The 19,402-nt window shown below is 34.0% G+C and overlaps 1 protein-coding gene across 5 annotated transcripts in view; it reads right to left on the minus strand.

Annotated features, from left to right (window-relative positions):
• Positions 1 to 19,402, minus strand: part of L1CAM (L1 cell adhesion molecule) — a 2,005,704-nt gene that overhangs the window by 328,493 nt on the left and 1,657,809 nt on the right. For all 5 annotated transcript variants that reach the window (XM_044080361.1, XM_044080360.1, XM_044080358.1 and 2 more), the window contains one exon: positions 8,031 to 8,253. In XM_044080361.1, the coding sequence (XP_043936296.1) occupies positions 8,031 to 8,253 (223 nt within the window). The remainder of the gene's footprint in view (positions 1 to 8,030; positions 8,254 to 19,402) is intronic.

Here is a 19,402-nt window from a genome sequence, read left to right on the forward strand (position 1 = left end):
ATCAGGTACCGAAAAAGACGCCAATACAGCGTCACGATTCACAACCCTTCATGGTTAGCCTGGCTCCTTATAATCGGTCTTCCGTGGTGGTATTAGGTATTCACCTCGTTCTGAAAAAGAGTCTCATTAATCAACAACTGAACAGTTCTTAAAGAAGGTGCTTATAAGTCGTATAAGCTACCTCCGCATTTCCTTTTAGTAGGTAATTCCACAGTAGATATAAGTAAATCCCAATAGGACAATTGATGTAAAATAAAAGAACTTTTATTGCGATATCACATAATAGCAGGCAAGCGCTTTCACTAAGATAGCTTCCTCGGGCCGTTACAAATGCTAGTTAATTAGCCCTTAAATAACTTTAAGTTTCAAAGTTAAAACATGTCATTTCCTCTGATGTCATTCTAATTAATATGTAATGATTTCCATGACACATATAACAAAAATGAGGAAATGGAAATCTAAACTAAACGTTTTTTTGACCTGTTTCATGTTCACCATATAAGTTAAAACATAACTTTTAATTGGAACTTGTATAATCACATTAAAATTACGTGCAACCCGGACATACTTGTCCTTTCATTCATAAAAAGTTTTTATTATTATTTATTGTAACATTCTTTTGCTAATATAACATTATCTAGATCTTCTATTGAAATTCTACCTGTGCCTGTAAATAAACATCCTATTTTACAAGCTTATTAATCGGCTGGAATAGCCGAAATATCTTGTATATTGGATAGGTCATGTGGATGCTCAGCAGTTGTATAAAATACATGGCCTCTATCCATTGTGTATATATGAGTTTAAATAAAATATATATTAGGATGGGGTGTCTTAAAACGTACTTAAGATGGAATGAATTACTTAGTACTAATACTACTAATACTAAGCAACTCATTCTATTTATAGCAGGTTTTATCGTCAATGTCTACTTTAAGCGTGCACACATTTTTATTTTATAATCTTTCATGCTAGTATTGTTTGTTTGTCTTGGGCAATAATGAATTCGTAAATCCACTTTACGCCTGTAATATTGTATATATTTTTAGTTTTTATTATTAGTACTAAGTAATTCATTCCATCTTAAGTACGTTTTAAGACACCCCATCCTAATATATATTTTATTTAAACTCATATATACACAATGGATAGAGGCCATGTATTTTATACAACTGCTGAGCATCCACATGACCTATCCAATATACAAGATATTTCGGCTATTCCAGCCGATTAATAAGCTTGTAAAATAGGATGTTTATTTACAGGCGCAGGTAGAATTTCAATAGAAGATCTAGATAATGTTATATTAGCAAAAGAATGTTACAATAAATAATAATAAAAACTTTTTATGAATGAAAGGACAAGTATGTCCGGGTTGCACGTAATTTTAATGTGATTATACAAGTTCCAATTAAAAGTTATGTTTTAACTTATATGGTGAACATGAAACAGGTCAAAAAAATGTTTAGTTTAGATTTCCATTTCCTCATTTTTGTTATATGTGTCATGGAAATCATTACATATTAATTAGAATGACATCAGAGGAAATGACATGTTTTAACTTTGAAACTTAAAGTTATTTAAGGGCTAATTAACTAGCATTTGTAACGGCCCGAGGAAGCTATCTTAGTGAAAGCGCTTGCCTGCTATTATGTGATATCGCAATAAAAGTTCTTTTATTTTACATCAATTGTCCTATTGGGATTTACTTATATCTACTGTGGAATTACCTACTAAAAGGAAATGCGGAGGTAGCTTATACGACTTATAAGCACCTTCTTTAAGAACTGTTCAGTTGTTGATTAATGAGACTCTTTTTCAGAATGAGGTGAATACCTAATACCACCACGGAAGACCGATTATAAGGAGCCAGGCTAACCGTGAAGGGATGTGAATCGTGACGCTGTATTGGCGTCTTTTTCGGTACCTGATCATTCCCTCAAAGTTGCCAGTTTGGTACATTTGTGGCTATTTGCAACTGGTATTTGTGGTTTTGTTGCACTTTTTTGCATTACCACTAAATCCTAGTAACTGTTGTATCAAAGAAGGATAGTATTATCTGGAGAAGTGAATACTGTTTGCGGTACGAGGTGAATACCCAGCACCATTACGGAAGATCGATTAGAAGGAGCCAGGTTAACCGTGAAGTGGATGTGACTCGTGATGCTGTATTGGCGTCTTTTTCCAGTATTTGATATATTATTTTTTCAAGTTGCCAGTTTGGTATATTTGTGGCTAATACATAACTGTTATTTGTGGTTTTGTTGCACTTTTTCTTGCATAACCACTGATTTCAGTAATCGTTACACCAAAGGAGGATAGCATTACCTGGAGAGGTGAATACTGTTCGGGTTTAAGATTGGTTTTTTGCACAAGAGTTTTCGTAGCTCCGAAGTAACTTATACTGTTCTGGTGCATTCAGTATTAATGGAACAGCATATATGAGGCTTCATCTGAAAGCAGTTCTACTTGGAATAAGGTACTGAAAAGATTATACATAATTACATATTCAACCTTTGTTTTATAGAAACATTGTCATTGGCAAAACTTCCAGTCTATGCCAGCCAATATTGACTGAGAAATATTGCCTTTTTACCTCTATTACCAGCTAATTTCTTGTGTCTTATTTTTATTCTCTTGAGCTGGGTATTGCTGATGCAGTAGTATACATTTGTTTTGCATATATATATATATATATATATATATATATATATATATATATATATATATATTTTTGGCCCCCACTGACTGCTGACCATCAGACTCTCTCTCTCAGTCAAGTCAGCACATTTGTTTCTATCATCAGGCAAGAACCAGCTGCAAAAAGTCATCATCCAGGCAGCCATAGAGGGCATTTCAAATGCTTTTTGATTTGGCCTTAAGTTCACATGGATGCCCAGTTAAAGAGCAAGAAAAGAGGGAGGATGTGAAATGGGCTTATTGTGCTGGATATCTCTCTATTCCACAAGGGATGTTGCCAGCAAACAGACCCACCCTTTACTTCAGGCATAGGAAGGGGTTCCGCCTATATCCACTGTAGAAATTGCACTTCCATACATACTCTCCACTTGCCCTTAACCCTCTCCTGCCCCTCTGGGAGGTGTGAGTGGGCCACACCCTCTCATTTCTAGTTAGGGTCCTATCCCTCTGTACCACAGAGACAAGCTCCAAATATATATATTTTTTAGTGTTTTACAGTGTGTTGCATTCCTATCACAATAACAAACATATCATCTGCTTCATAATCATTTCTATATCCTCTGCTGATTCTGCCTTGTATAGCCTACATAATATTTACTCCCTCCCCTCAAGGATTGTCATCATGGTCTGATGCCACAGTAGTTTTCAACTCTACCATTTTACAAACGAATAAAAGAGGAGGAGAACCCCTTAGTCAACCCCCTACCACCTGAATATCAGTATACCAGCCATAAAAAAAAACTGCACTACACTAGCCACAGAAGAAATATCTGTGCTGTACCAGAGGAAAAAAACTCTCAGCCGACATAAAATACATACCTAACTGTTTCATGGTTGCACAGCAAACATAAATTTTGGTCCACAGTACTTGTAACTAAAACATTAACTAAACTGCTTTATGCAATGCCCCATAAGTTGTTCAATGGCAAACACCCACAAATGATCAATTTTAATAAAAAATAATTATCTTTATTTTACCTCTCCATTCCTAGCTAAGAAGTAATTTATGGAGGATACTAACTTTAGATCATCTAATGATGAATCTGCTGTATGAATTTTTGACATATATTTCATTTAATGGAATGACCTTGTGGCACAACACTACAATTTTTTAAGTGTTTTAAAGAGTTTTGGTGCACACTATTCATTTTAATATTATTTATTCTAATTTTATTTATTGGGTGGATTATCTGTTGGAATTTTTAATAACAGTTGAATAGGCAGTTTTAGGTTTAATTATTTTAATTAGTATTTGCATGCTATTGGTAGTTGGCAGTTTGTATTTAAGTATTTCATACTTGTGTTTTACATCTGATGAAGTCTGTTTTTCAGATGAAAACATGGTGAATCCACTTTCATTCTGTTTTGCAAAATGACATTTTTTACTGAATCTCAGGAAATTGCCGTATTACAGTCTACAGTCCTACTGATCTATTGCACAGCAGCTTCCTACAAACAATAACCATCATTATTTAAAATTAAAGTATGCAGATTTATGCCCAAACTTCTGAGTCTTTACTCACTATATCATCTGCATTTGGTTTCAGACCAACTTTCTGTCCCTCTACATCTACAAAGTTAATGAAGCTCTAAACAGGTAAAACTTTGCACTGCTAGTTTTTTTATTTCTTTGCAATGTACTTTCTCATTGAAATATCTCTAGAGAAGGCCTTGTGCAACATAATTCTGAACGACTTCTACCATACTTCATAGATATCAAAAATGGCTTCCCCTAAGCATTCCTTAACTAAATATTTTTAAATGTTACAGTGATGTTGTGGGGAGGCAGATTTGCACCACAACTTGCGCTTCTGGAATTTCCATATACCCTAGTTTTGGAAGGCCATTTTGGAATCAATGTCTTTTTAAGGACTTCTTTCCAAAACACTTACTATTCCTACCTTTGATTCTCTTAAAAAAGAAAATAAAATACACGTTAATTTGCCATTTTCTTTTTCTTTTTAGCCTCCCCATTTCCCCTAATGACTATCAAGTCCCTATCTCCTTATCAGTCACAGGGATCAGACTTGGGCCCATTATTGTTGTCAGTGACATCTCCTTCTCAGTCACAGGGATCAGACTTGGGCCTGTTATTGTTGTCAGTGACAGCACAGAGCTTTGTCCTCTCCTTTCCACATGAGCCTATATATGTCATTTATAAGTCAGCAGAGGAATTGCAATGCATCCATTAAGTAGATGATCAAAACTTGGTTAAAGCTCAACACATACAAGATGGTGGCCATGGCCATCAGACCCATTTCATAGGGTTTGTTCACACCAGTGTTTACCACCAATATCATCCATAGTTGGGGAAAGAAACTTCAAATCCTGTCAAAGGAGTGGGAATTGGAGCTAGCACTTCATAATAGTATTTCTCTGATGGATGATGTTTAAATTATCAGGTAATTCTGTTTCCATTTTTTGAACATTTTTTGTCATTAAGAACCTCATTCCATCAGCAGATCATCCTGTTGTGGTCAGTTTCTTGGTTACTTCCAACCTGAATACTGTAATGCCTTATACTAAGGGATTCCTGGCTCTGAACTAGACCAGCAGCAGATGTCACAGGGGTCTGTAGCCAAGCAACTCACTGGTGGACCAATTTACTATCATAATATTCTGGTTCTGCATATTCTGCACTGGCTACCAAATAAACAAGTTCTGGTCCCTGTTTACTTACCCCAGCAAGATTATACAGACTTGTCAATGCTGATGCTTCACTATCTGTTTTGTTTTTCTCCTTGTGTGCTTTTGTTGTGGATTGTGTTCATGAGCTTGCAGTTTTTTTTTTTGCATTTTTGTTAGAGGAGGATTTATAGGTGAACTGCTTGTAGATCCTCATGCCCATTAAAGATAAAGTTTATTTACTATTTTTTATTGCTGCTCCTGTCTAACTAATACTTATTATTGAAAATTTTGAAGGTCTAGATATTTGCTATTACTGCTGGTTTACTGCATATCAAGAAGTCAAATGGCATCAGAAATACTTGGTCTAGGGGGTCTAAACCTCTTCTGCAACAACAGAACAAGTTGGAGGGACAGGTATATCTCACAGAGAATACTGTTGTCTGGAACAGACTCCCCATCCACATAAAACAAAGTCCAGCCCTGTCTATATCCAAGCACAACTTAGATCCATGGAAGGGAAATAAAAAAAATTACCCCAGGACTTCCCCCTGTACTACTAATGGACCAAGGCAGCTCTTAAATGCTTTGCCCTATGCATGAGTCTCCTCAAATTATCTATGGTATGATCCTATTTATTATCATTAGGGGTAATATATAATTATTGACTGTGGGATGGGTAAGGCCAATCTATAATCAAATTGGATAGGTTATTTTGAGCACAAAAAGGGAAACTGGCTAGGCTTAAGATGACCCATAAGGGCAGCTAGCCTAGTACCTACCTATGAACCTATGAACCGATATTTTACTTTATCCCCTTTGTGTATAAGACCATTTATTGTACTGTTATAATTGCTTTGCCTTGTTCTTACACACATACAGGTTATTTTACATTATGTTTGTGCCTTAACATTACAGATAACACTCAGTTTTCATTTGCATGTTATTTTCTTTTATCTTTTGTATGCTAATTATTTAATTTTACTTTATATTTGAGTCTGTTTATTGCCATGCAATTTTATGCTTAGGTGTTTAACAAGTTCACAGTCAAAAATGAACTCTTGAAGTCCAATCCATTTACCTAAAAGAAAATTAAATAAAACAAATAAATGAGTTGGATTCCTCCCATCTCAGGGAATTGCTGGTCCCAGACCTTTCACTCAGCCAGATTGTCAACTCTAGTGGTTCTCAGGGCATTGTTGGAGCATTATTTATTTTGTTAACTAGTATCATGCCTCTACAATCCTCTGCCAGGTTGTCTGTCAATGCCCCCTGTTCTTAGCTGTTAAAGTGGGTTTTACAAATGTGTCATTTTATAATGGTATGCAATGGCTAACTCTGGATTCCCTCTCCATATTTGCATACAGCATGCTTGCTGCACAGCAATTTAATTATTTCATCTTTAATTTTACTAACCGCCTCTAAGTTTCACTAGTATTTTATTTATTTTATAATATTTATATGGTGCCTAGTTAGTTGGCACCTTAATAAAGCTGAATTTTGGGGGGACTTAACCACTCTGTGATGTTATTTATCTTTACACAAGGAATGTTTCTTGCCCATTTCTCATTTGCTGTTTTGACATGTACTTCAGGTTGTAACACAGGATTTCTGACATGCTTTATGCTAGACAGGGGTCTAGGGAAGTAAATACTGTAGGAAGAAATAGCCAGGAAATTGTTATGGCTAGGCTTGTATAAGCCCTAGGGTCGATAGCATTGTACCAACCTATGAACCTATGAACCTTTATTGTACTTGGCTTTGGCTGCATAGTCTATATTTCCATCTGCATATTTTATGTAATTGGTGTGGAAAATAATCCTTGGGGCTCAGTTAACTTACCCAAATTATTAAACTATAACACAATCAAATTAAATTAAATAAACATAAACAAAGAGTCACTGAGTGAGGCAGAGGCATACTGTTTGATGCCCTCTTCACATAATCCCCCCCCCAAAAAAAAAATGTTTCAGAGTGAATATCTAAACAGTGTAAGACACTTGCCAGAAAGGTACTTCCCTGATTTTCTCTACTTATACTGAAGAGTTTGAATTGGAAGCCCATACCACAAACTGTCTTGTTCACTTCTGCCATACCTTTCAGCCTTGGAATGCATGAACAGCCAACATTGGATACATTTTCTAAAGGCTGGTGATCAGAACGGCTTTATTATTAATTTTTTACATTTGCTAACTGACCTTACCTGAACCTGGTCCCTTGAATCTGCAAATCATGCTAAATTTGAGAAGAGATAATGCTATAAATATACTAAACTATGTTTCCCAAAGAGAACAAAGAGACAAAGAACAGCATAGATTATGATGTGCAACACTTTGTTGAACTTGCAGCATGAGAATAAGCATTTCTATGAGAATAAATTGTTAACCTGGTACCTAATTAACATATGGAAGAACAAGGTATGTATCTGTATGAATTCTGCTACAGTATCCTTATGAGAATAAATTGTTAACCTGGTACCTAATTAACATATGGAAGAACAAGGCATGTACCTGTATGAATTCTGGTACAGTATCCTTATGAGAATAAATTGTTAACCTGGTACCTAATTAACATATGGAAGAACAAGGTATGTACCTGTATGAATTCTGGTACAGTATTCCTTAATTCAATATAAGGATGATAGGGAGGTTAGTTTACTTCATCACAAAATATAAAAAGGAGAATATGCTGGGCACTTCACTTACAGTCCTCTCCAGAATATCCAACTTGAGAAACTGGCTGGGGACCCATTCCTTCATCATTAATGGCTTGGATTTGAATCTCATACTCTGTAAAAATTGGAGTATTTTCAATGAGCAGTGGAGGTGTATCAATAGTTGTTTCATTCCAAGGATCCTCTTTACCCTTCTCTCTCCACATGACTTTGTAACGCAGGTTAGGAGCATTCCAGTCTATTCCTCTCAGTTGCTGTACAAGAAAAAAGACACAGAAAACACAGAAGCTAAATGGTATGACTTTAACTATTATCTTTCAGAGAATAAAAAAGAAGATTCATGATGGCTCACAACAAATAAATTTGCCTCCCCCCAACTCAAGTAAAGATTCATTAATGACAAATTGTCACTTTTAGGTAGTACTGGGTCATCTAACCCTGCTTACAATGTACAGTGGTTGAAATATTATATATGACTTCCAAATAAACCTGTTTTAGGGACTGATTGCAAGAGAACCCAGAACAATTCCAATCAAGAAATGTCACCTATTGTTTTTTCACCTTCAATCTGGATAGACAGGGTAAGCTAAAAGTTGACCATAGTTACATCTGACTTCACAGTGAAGAATTGAGCAATGTATACAGCCTAGAAAAGGAATATTTCACCACTATCCATACAGTAATTGGAAAATGCTCAGAGAGCTGGGGAACATATGTAAATGGGGATAGTAAATCAAAAGAGAAAGAAAGGGGAAAAAAGTACATGTGCTAGGAATTAACTTAACAGAGCCAGAATTTACATGTAGTAAAACCTTAAGGGCAAGGGCAAGTTAAAACAAAACCCCCTTTTTTTATTTTTTATTTATTTATTTATTTTTTTTGCTGAGTGCCTAATGAAACTGTGAGGACCATAATAGCAGTTGTAAGAACTATGAAACTAAATGTACACACCAGGAGGCATACACTAAATTTATGATTGCAGTATCTAGGAATATTGCCTTTCATTGAGTGACAGTATTCTCAAAGTTAGTATATATAAGTAGTAGGGTTGTGGTGGGTACAGATCCCATGTTGGGGGGGATAGTGCAAGGTAGGTGATGTTGTGATGCAAAAATGCCTGAAGTGTTATGCTGTTTCTTAATTTGCTATTTTTCTTTATGAATCACATTTAATTTTTTGAAGTGTCAGGATGTGGACTAACAGGTTTCACACTTCTGATAGGGATCCAGTACTAAAGATGACTAGATCATAGCTGCTGAAGAGTTCACAGGCCCAACAAAGCCTCTAGTGCAGATTTTTTAGGAAAAGGCAGCCAGTGTATAGTTCAGTCAGGCAATGAAGAGCTACAGTGCAATTGTCACCTATTGTGCAATGATCAGGTCGCACACTGGGAAATTAAGTTAAATGTGAATTCTCTAATATCTTAAACAGGAAACTGTGAAGGCAATGAAAGCCATATGAGAGATCCAATGCAAGGATTCTGTTTCTACAGAAAAGTCACAGAGTCAGAGTTAGCACAAAGCCAATACAATGATGTAAACTGTTACAAGAGTTGTATTCAGGGCCAGAAAATATTGAGATAAGCAGTATCAAGGTTATAAACTGACCCAGATCAAAGAATTAACAAGGGTGAAATGCTTTAAAAAAGGAACAAGTATGGTGCCCTTCCCTAAGGAGGGGATGTGTCACTGTTCACCTTCAGCATTTAGTTATTTAAGCATTTTCATACTGTAAATAAAGATTCTGATTTCCCAGTCTTGACATTCTGATATATTTAATATATGTGAAATAGTGTTCATTTTTTTAAACATTTCCATACCTATCTTCTCCATACATTTTTATCTCTTTCACCTGCATTGCTCATTTTTCCCACTTTTACATTTAACTTTAAATTAAATTTCAGTTTCAGTTGGTTTCTAGCCGAGTGCAGCAGTGATTATTTGATGTCAGAAATAATTTGCTGCTGTTTCTGAGCTGTCTTCTTATTGGTCCTTTCACTTTATCTCCTTACCTTAAAGTGCACTGCTCACTTTTTGACACAAGTATAAATAGCAAATTGTTGAAGTTTGGTATGACTTTCTTACTGTGTACAATACTAAATTATACAGTTTGTGATACAAAAATCTGTTATTTTTGCATTTTAATTTTTGATAAGGACAGTCCACTGATTTTTTTTTTTCGTGTAGTTGAAAATCTCTGCCATGACATCATGACAAACTGGATCCACAATGCCTTACTCCCTAAATAAATGCATAGGCTACTATACATCCATATTAAATGCATCAGTAAGTGTTTCTTTCTCCCTAGAAAGGTAAGCTGTCAACTATATATATAACAGGTAGAACACATTATATTGAAAATAAACATATGTGAAAATGTAGTGAAACCACAATGAAATTAAGAGGTTACTCTTTTAAAGAACTAAATTGGTTTTGATTACCCATAATGTCTTGCAGATATATGAAAATCATTGCTGATATTTATATATTTTGTGGGTTTGGTTATACAGAAAAAAATGAGTATAGAATGAAACAAAAAAATCAAATAGCATACTACAAACATAATTTTTTGCAACATCATCTACATATTTAATATGAGAACTGTAAGTGCAATTGAAATTAATTGTAAAACAAATGTGTTTTAGAAAGTGACCAATATACTTTAACAGTTCTTGTATCTGTCCTGCATCTTTTCCAAAGACTTTAGGAAAGCTGAATTGAAAAAAAACAAACAAACAAAAAAAAAAAAAAAAACGTGCTAAAAGAGTTTTTCTGACACTTCCTAGCTTAAACTTCACATAAAATCCAAAAAGTATTTTTTTTTCTTTTTGCACTTATTGTCATTTTGTTATTTTTTTGTACTTTATTGCTTATTTTATTAAATGTAAAACTTTTATTTTACTGTTTTAGTTGCTTCAGTTGCTGTCCTTATACCCTAACCAGTCACTTGTCTGTTAGTGTATGATATTGTACCTCATTCTAGTTAATTAAAGTGCTCCTCCTGTGATTTTACACTTTATTAATTTTTTAAGTTAAATTATAGTTTCAGTAAAAATAGCTTATATTGTGCATTTTAACTATCACTTGGCTGAGTGGGTTAATAGATATTCCACTTTTGTTACACTGAGTGTGTTAATTCAGTAAATAGCATCCCCAATATGCTAAGCACACTGTTTCCCCCCCTGTGACCTTTCACTCTTTCCCCCACACCTTTATGTTTAATCTTACACTAAATTACAGTTTCAGCTGGGTTTTTTGTTTTGTTTTGTTATAGTGTAATTTTATTACAATCAGTAGGGATTATTTGGTGGCAAGGAATAATTTGATGTTGTTTCTGAGGTTGGCCATAAAGGTTGGAGTTCTAGCTGCTTTTTTATTGGTTCTTACTTTGTCATCTTATTTTAACAGTGGGTGGTGGCCCTCCACAAAAGGCTGTACAATGCTGTATTTTTTAGATGCAGGCACTTCCAGTATCAAATTCTGTCTTAGGAGCAATGGTTAACTCCACCTTCTAGTTAGAGCTGTACACATCACGGCACTAAACAGTAGCACATCATTGCACATAGAAAGCCAATTTCATAGCCATAAAAGACAACTTACTGCTAACATAGTTTTGGTGGTTGAACCTAAACTTTTATCTACATTTATTATTTTACCACATATCAATTTCTTATCTAGAAGCCACAACACTAGATAAAAACCAATATATTGATTGCATACTGTTAACTTAATGTTAAACATTAATTAATATAATTCTACTATTTTTGTTGAGCTAATACTTTAATACAGGAGCCAAAACACTGTTATATTCTCTTATCCCTCCTTGATACACATCACATCCTTGGTCAGAATGGAAGGTCTGTCAGTTAGTTTACCCTCCGTTGCTAGCCTCATAGCACTTAGCATACCAGAGCAATGTAAGTTTTGCCTGATGCTCACAGATAATTATCCTTTACTTATTTCATTGCTGTCTACTTGTGAGAGTTGTAAGCACCTAACAAGTATAAGGGCACATTTTCACAAATAAATACATCCTATGATTATTAGTCATCTACACCACACTCCACACATACCCACAAAAAAATTACCATTGACAGGGGTGTGGCAAGATGGCTAACTGAGAGCAGCAACTGGTGAACGCTCTGTGACTGATAACTTTTCTCTGACAGAAAATATAATCACAAAATTAATGTTTGGACATATTTGTTAGCTAATTTTTATTTATTTTTTTTATTCATTTATTTATTTAATATTTGTTAACCGGGAAAGTCCAACTTGGAACAAAGCCAATTTTCAGCGGAGGCCCGGGGAGAAACACTCCAGATGCATGTCTTTGTATTGTGGGAGGAAACTGGAGCACCCAGAGGAAACCCACACGAATGCGGGGAGGACATGCAGACTCCGCACAGAAGGCATCCCAGCCGAGAATCAAACCAAGGAACCTCTTGCTGTGAGGCAAGAGCACTACCTCTGCACCACTGCACATTTTATTCACTAATAGTCAGATGAAAGATTTACAGCTTAAAGTTCTTAAAAAGCTGTAATTTCCCCGTCAGAATTTCAACTGCTTGGTTAAGAGAGAAGAGACTTTGACATTAGCCATTCAAGAAATGGTACTCAGAATTCTTGTTTTAAAACAGAACTCCGGTCACAAATATCTAGTAGGCAGAATGTATTCTTAAAATGGACAAACTATATACCAAAATAGGAAGCTTCATAGAAGAGACCATAAAGAAGTTGGAACATTTAGAAATTCTTACGAAACAACAAAGTGCACAAATCTGCAGTATGGAAGAAACTTTAAAGGACCATGAAGTGAGAATAATTGAAGGTGAATCTCAGACTGAATTTCTTTAAAAAAAATAACTGGATCATAAAGTTGATGCTTTAGAAAATAGACTGAGACAAAAATAACATTAGAATATATGGTATACCTAAAAAGTATGAGGGAGACAATACAATAAACTTTTTAACAACCTGGCTACACAAAACATTAACTCTACCTGAAACTTTATCTTTTGGAATTAAAAGGGCACATTGATCCCTGACATCAACTTCAAAGAAGGAAACCTCAACACCACTTTCAATTATAGTTAAGTTGTTGTCTAGTTCAGAAAAAGATCAAATTTTAAAAATAGCATGGTCCAGCCCACATATTAAAATAGTTGAATATGTAATCAGATTTATCAATGTTTATTCCAGTAAAGTAAAGAGTAAAAGAAAATCCTGCTTACCACTGATCAAGGAACTTAAAAAGAATGACATTAAAGCAACACTTTGTAATCCTACAAAGATTAAATTATTTTCTTCCGAAGGAACTAAATTTGACATACTGGAGGAGGCATCCACTTTTGTCAACAAAAGTAAAAGCCTTAATAATACTGAATATTGAAACAGTGCATCATTCACGAGACAGATTGAGCTGAATTCCTGGAAAACTGTTTCTGATATTAAAAAAGTGTAAAAACAAGTGACTTTTATTCTCTGAAACAATGGATTTACCCTTTTAGTAAAAGATTTGTATCAGACTTTAAGCTTCAAAACATATATCAGTATGTATTTATATTTTAACTAAAACATTTTTTCATACGGAATATAAATGGTTAGTTTTATTGTTTTACTACATTTACAGTGAAAGATGTAATATATTTCATTTATCAAAGCTTATGAATGTATCTATATATTTTAATCAAATACTTCCTGTAAGAGAATGTCATTAAATCATAAGCAATATAATTGGTAAATTTAAGACTATATAAGATAAGGATTTGATTTTATTTGTTTAACTTTGCTTAGTATGTGCATTGCTGGGTTAACTGAATGCCAAATCTAAGTAATATGCTAATTTGTAGTGTTAAAGTACTGGTGATTTTGTTTTGTTTGTTTCTGAGTAACACGTTCCTTTCACAGCTCATTTATGAAGCAAGTAGCACTTAAAGCTTGAGAACAAAATAATGTTCCAGTTGTGTGAGAATGCAAGATTCTTGCTTGCCTTGCTTCTTGCCTTGAGCCAGTTTGAAGAAAATCCGGGTCAAAGTTCATCACTGATGTCAGTGAAAACAGCAAATAACTTTTTTTTTTCAAATATAAATGTGAAATCTACTAAAAACATTCTTTTTTGTTTCTTTTTATAGAAGGGAAGAATTGGTAAATCAAAGTTATAGTACTGTTTTATATTGAGCTGTTGCTGACATATAATTTGCTTAGATTTTGCTGAATGTTAATAGCTTTTGCTGTAGTGTTATTAACTCTAACTGTACATACTAATGGAAAGAAGTAAAGTAAGATGTTTGTTACTAATTATAACAATTTAAAAGAATTAAGAAAAAGAATTAAGAAAAATGGGAAACTTACAGAGGAAATTAGCAACTGCTTGTCTATTATGAGCTGTAATTTTTACATGCAGTCATCACATTCTAATGTCAGGCTGCTTATATCAGAACAGACACATTCACAATGGCTAACATACATATTCAAATTAAACAAGCAGGGATTCTTTTACATATAGTCAAGATTGTTTGTAATATTAGCATTAATAAGAAGAGTAAACATCTTATGAATTTATTTATTATTTTATTTTATTTTACATTTGTTGACTGGGCTAGTCTAGCTGGATACATGTCCTTTTTCAGTAGAGGCCCAGGGAGATAAGCTCCAAGACATGGTCTAAATACAATAGTACAAGTTCAAACAACACAGATAAAATATCAATATACTAATAAAAACAGAAACTTTCAAAAAGGAAATAAAAATCATCAACAATGGTATTAAGTAATTAACGGTACAGAGTTTGTAACAAGATATATTATTGAGGACAAAAATCATAAAACAGTGAAATTTCAGGTATGGAGACATAGGTCAGGTTAGGTCATAGGTAAACAAAGGAAGTTAGGTGAGTAGTAATGTAGCCAAGGAGTTACTTAAGAAGAGAAAGTAAAAAGAGGATATAAAAAAAGAAAAGGGGTAGATAAGAAAAATATAAGATGGAAAAAAGTAGCAAAGGCTAGTAAGCACTGAATAGGTTAGACAAATTAGTAGAGGTAAATGACTAGTCTGGTTTTGAACAGGGGCATAGCCAATGAGTTTTGAGGAGAAGTTTAAGTCTATTTTTAAACAGAGATAATGAGGTGAGTGAGGAGAGGTCACAAGGGAGAAGATTCCAGGATTTACCTACAGAATTAAAGAAAAGGGAATCCCCAATTCTGTTGTTAGGTTTAGTTGTGTGGACTAGTAGTTTTTGAGATGAGCGTAAGGACTTCAGATTTGCATAGGGGGTGATTAGGGTAGATAAACTTGGAGTATTAGAAGGTTTATAAAGAATGTTGTGGGCAAGGGTATGTTGGTGAAATTTAATCAGGTGTTGTAGTTCTAACCATCCTAGCTGTTTTAGGTTAATGCAATGATGGGTTCAGAATGGGTTGCCTGTAGCAAATCGTGCTATGTTATTATAAGCCATTTCCAATTTGTTGAGGTTATTCTTGGAGATATTAGTAAAAATGGAAGAGGCATAAAGGAGTATAGAGATCAAATGTGTGTGGGCAATAGCAGTTTTAGCAGTGGGGGAAAGGAAGGGTTTTATCCTATAGAAGGTACCGATTTTTTTATTAACAGTCTTTATGGTATTATTGATGTGGATGTCAAAGCTCAGATTATTGTTGATGGTGACACCGAGTAGTTTGGTGGTAGAGTCAGGAGATATAATAGTATCATTGGTAGATGTTACTGAGAATTGGAGAGGGGAGGACTTATGAGTAGGCGTGAAGAGGAGGAGTTTGTTTTTTTTAGGGTTCAAGAGGAGGCAATGCTGAGAGACCCATTGTTTAACTATGTTGAATACTTTTTGGGTGAGAGCATGAAGGTCATGGGATGATGTAACTGAATGTGTTGAGTCATCAGCATATTGTATGCAGGTGGCTTGTGGGATAGCTAGATGAAGGTAATTAATAAATATAAAGAGAAGAGGTCCAAGTATGGACCCCTGAGGAACTACAACAGGTAGAAGGGTGAATAAAGTGTTTTGCCAAAGTACTGCTTGCTGTCGGTTGTCAAGGTAGGATTGGAACCATTTTATGGAAAGTGGGTCTAATGACAGAGATTTCAGGATGTTTAAGAGGATTTGGTGGTTTACCATGTCAAATGCTTTGGACAGGTCGATGAATAGAGCAGAAGAAAGGTTATTCAGGTTTCAGTGCCTGTTAATATAGTCAGTGAAAGACAAGAGGACAGTGGTAGTGCTGTGCGAGGGTCTGAAACCATGTTGACAGTTGGAAAGTAAGTTATTTTCAATTAGATGGCAGAGTAGTTGCTTATGGATACACTTCTCCATAATTTTAACTAGGGGAGAAAGTAGGGCAATGGGGCGATAGTTTGATATTTCTGTGGAATGTCCTCCTTTATGTAGGAGGATTATATGGGAGACTTTCCATAACATGGGGATGTAACCTTCAGTAATTGATCTATTGATCAATATGGAAATAGGATAGGCTATGGCCTTGGATGATATCTGTAGATACTCAGAAGGCAGTAGGTTTGCAAAAGGAGAGCATGATTTCAGTTTATTCAAAAGGGTTTGAATAAATGAGGTTGTAACAGGTTTAAAATGAAAAGTGGGTGGTGGGGTTGAGGAGTATGAGGGTATTGTGAAGGTATTAGGTGATAGTTGACTGGCTAGTAATTGGATAGTATCTGTAAAAAAGGTATTGAAGGTATTAGCTGTATGGATTGGATTATTCAGGTCTGTATTTTGAGGGTTTGGTGTAGTGGATTGACCTGGGTGGAGTAATTGCTTGATGCTGGCCCAGAATGAATAATATGCATATGCACAAGGAATGAAATATCTGCTATGTAAGATTAATAAAAAAGAAGTGTCAGTAAGTTAAGAAATATATACACATACAGTAATCTCCAATAGATAGCTAATGATTAAATTACTCTTTCATGTGATATTTTAAAAATACATGATATATAGAATAAGGTAGAATATTAGTAAGCAAATATAGCAGAAAAAAACATATTTAAACAACAAACTGCTTTTAAGAAAGTTATGTATTACATACATCTGTATATGGCAAAAATGTGAATGTGCAAGCCCACTTGCATTTTACATAGAAAATCATATAAAAATATTTGAAAATATCCTGAAAGCTGAACTTTGAAGCTTGGTCATGTGGACTTTGAAGCTTTTTGTATGTTGTATGTTATAGGATTTACCACCAGTACTACCTGAAGTAACCCATTTCATAAGTCAGAGCTGAAATTTGACTGTTATATTGCTGAATCAATATATCCAGTTTCATAGAAAGTTAAGAAGATTTTTCAATATGTTTGAACCGAGGAAGGGACAGTGAGATTTGAATTAAGTTCATTCAAACTTCTGAATACAATACAGACTGCAATTTCTTTTTTATTATTATTATTTTGGACTCCGTAGAAATAAGACATTCTCTTTGACCTCAATACTGTACATATTTTTATGAACTAGTTTAATAAACTAATGGATTTTTAAATATTTTGATATTTATCATATTAAGAATGTTACACAATTTTGAGATGTAGACACTTGTACTTTTAAAATTAATTCAGAGTTTTTGTTAGATCTAAAAATGTGTATATCCTTTATCATGAAAATAGATGGATTAGTAACAATAATTTAGTTGATTTTAGTAGTAAAAGTAGAAGATAAGTCATTGTTCTTCACTAATTATTCATATGCACACGGGACACAAACTAGAATTGATATGATTTATTACATAATAAAGTGAATTATTTTAAAAGTATTCCTTGTCCTTTATCTTATCATAATGCAGTATGCATTAATATATTAATGGATATAATCCCAGTATATATATAATGAAATTAAAAGAATTTTAGGTTATGGACGAAAGCAAGAAATTCTTTATCTTTAAATGATAATGGTCAAGTGAGGTCTGAACAATAAGCAAAAAAATTAGATAACACAGAAGTCATTAAAAATTAATGACAAAATATCAAACAGTTTTAACACAAAGTGGAGAAAAATAAAACTGCACAGCTATGTGATGACTTCAAAAAATCTACACAGATTAGCTAATAGAAGTAAGATATTAAACAAAAAGGTACAAACCAATGATATATCAAAATCCTCACATTAATAAGCTTACTTCAGACATACAGAAAATGCTTACTATTTTTAAAAATTTCCATGATGATCTTAATAAAGATAAAAATAATAATACAGATAATCTCAAGAAACAGACTCAACAAGAGCAGTAAATGGTTCACCAAGCAGTGCTGCAGAACACAGCACTAACACATAGATAATCCAATAAACAATAAGAAATTGCTGAACCAACCCAAGGCAGAACAAATGCGCCCAAAATCAGTCCAATGTTTAAATGCTTTTGGACTGATTTTTGGATGTATTTGTTATGGCTTGGGTTGGTTCAGCAATTTCTTATTGTTTATTGGATTATATAAAAATAATAATCTTTATGACTACAAAATTGACAAGTATTATGTTACTAATAAACTTAATGACCAACAGATATCTCTGCTGAATAAGTCTTTTATCCTAACAGAAGTTAAAGAAGCTTTAAAAAAGCGGAATATGGTAAAGCTCCAGAGTTAGATGGTTTAAGTATGGAATGATATAGTCTGCTTCCATTGAATATTCTAGAATTACTGAGTGACATTTTCAAGATAATTCATAGTTACAAAATAATTCCTCCATTGTGGAAATTTTTTGTAATCTCACAATACTAGCATATATGGACATATGGGAATGGGTACATAAAACCTTCATTCCCACTATGTTTGGGAATGTTTGGGAACCAAAGTTTCACAAAAACATTCTTGCACCACCCTATAGACCAGTTGTTTATATTGACACTTTTAATGTGAAATTTTAACAGGAGATAATGTTAGACTTTTTTTAGACTTTACTACTATAATATTGGAGGATAATTTTATTTATTTTAAAGGTGAAGTTTTTAAGCAAGTGAAAGGGGTCACAATGGGTGCAGCGTGTGCACCCATATATGCTAACATTATGCTTTTAGCATGAGAGACAAACAAGATTTTTTAAATATATTAATTTATATCTGAGGTTTTTAGATGATATATTTATTTAATATAATGGACCGGATGACAAGGTCAAGTGTTTTATTCATTTTTTACATGAGTCTATAGTTTTTTTTTAATTTAGTTTTAACTATGATAAAGACTCAATTAATTGTTTAGGTGTTAATGTTGAACACATTGATGTAGGATTCAAACCAAAAATGTTAATGTTGAACACATTGATGTAGGCTTCAAACCAAAAATACATAGATAACCTACTTTTAGTAACTCTTATTTGCATTTTGCACCCCTATTCATTTAACAAGAATTTGATTAAAGGTTGGAACATTAGGGTGGCCAGAATGAC

This window comes from Protopterus annectens, chromosome 8.part0, assembly GCF_019279795.1.
Source record: "Protopterus annectens isolate FY-2018-M chromosome 8.part0, PAN1.0, whole genome shotgun sequence".
Classification (NCBI taxonomy): domain Eukaryota; kingdom Metazoa; phylum Chordata; order Ceratodontiformes; family Protopteridae; genus Protopterus; species Protopterus annectens.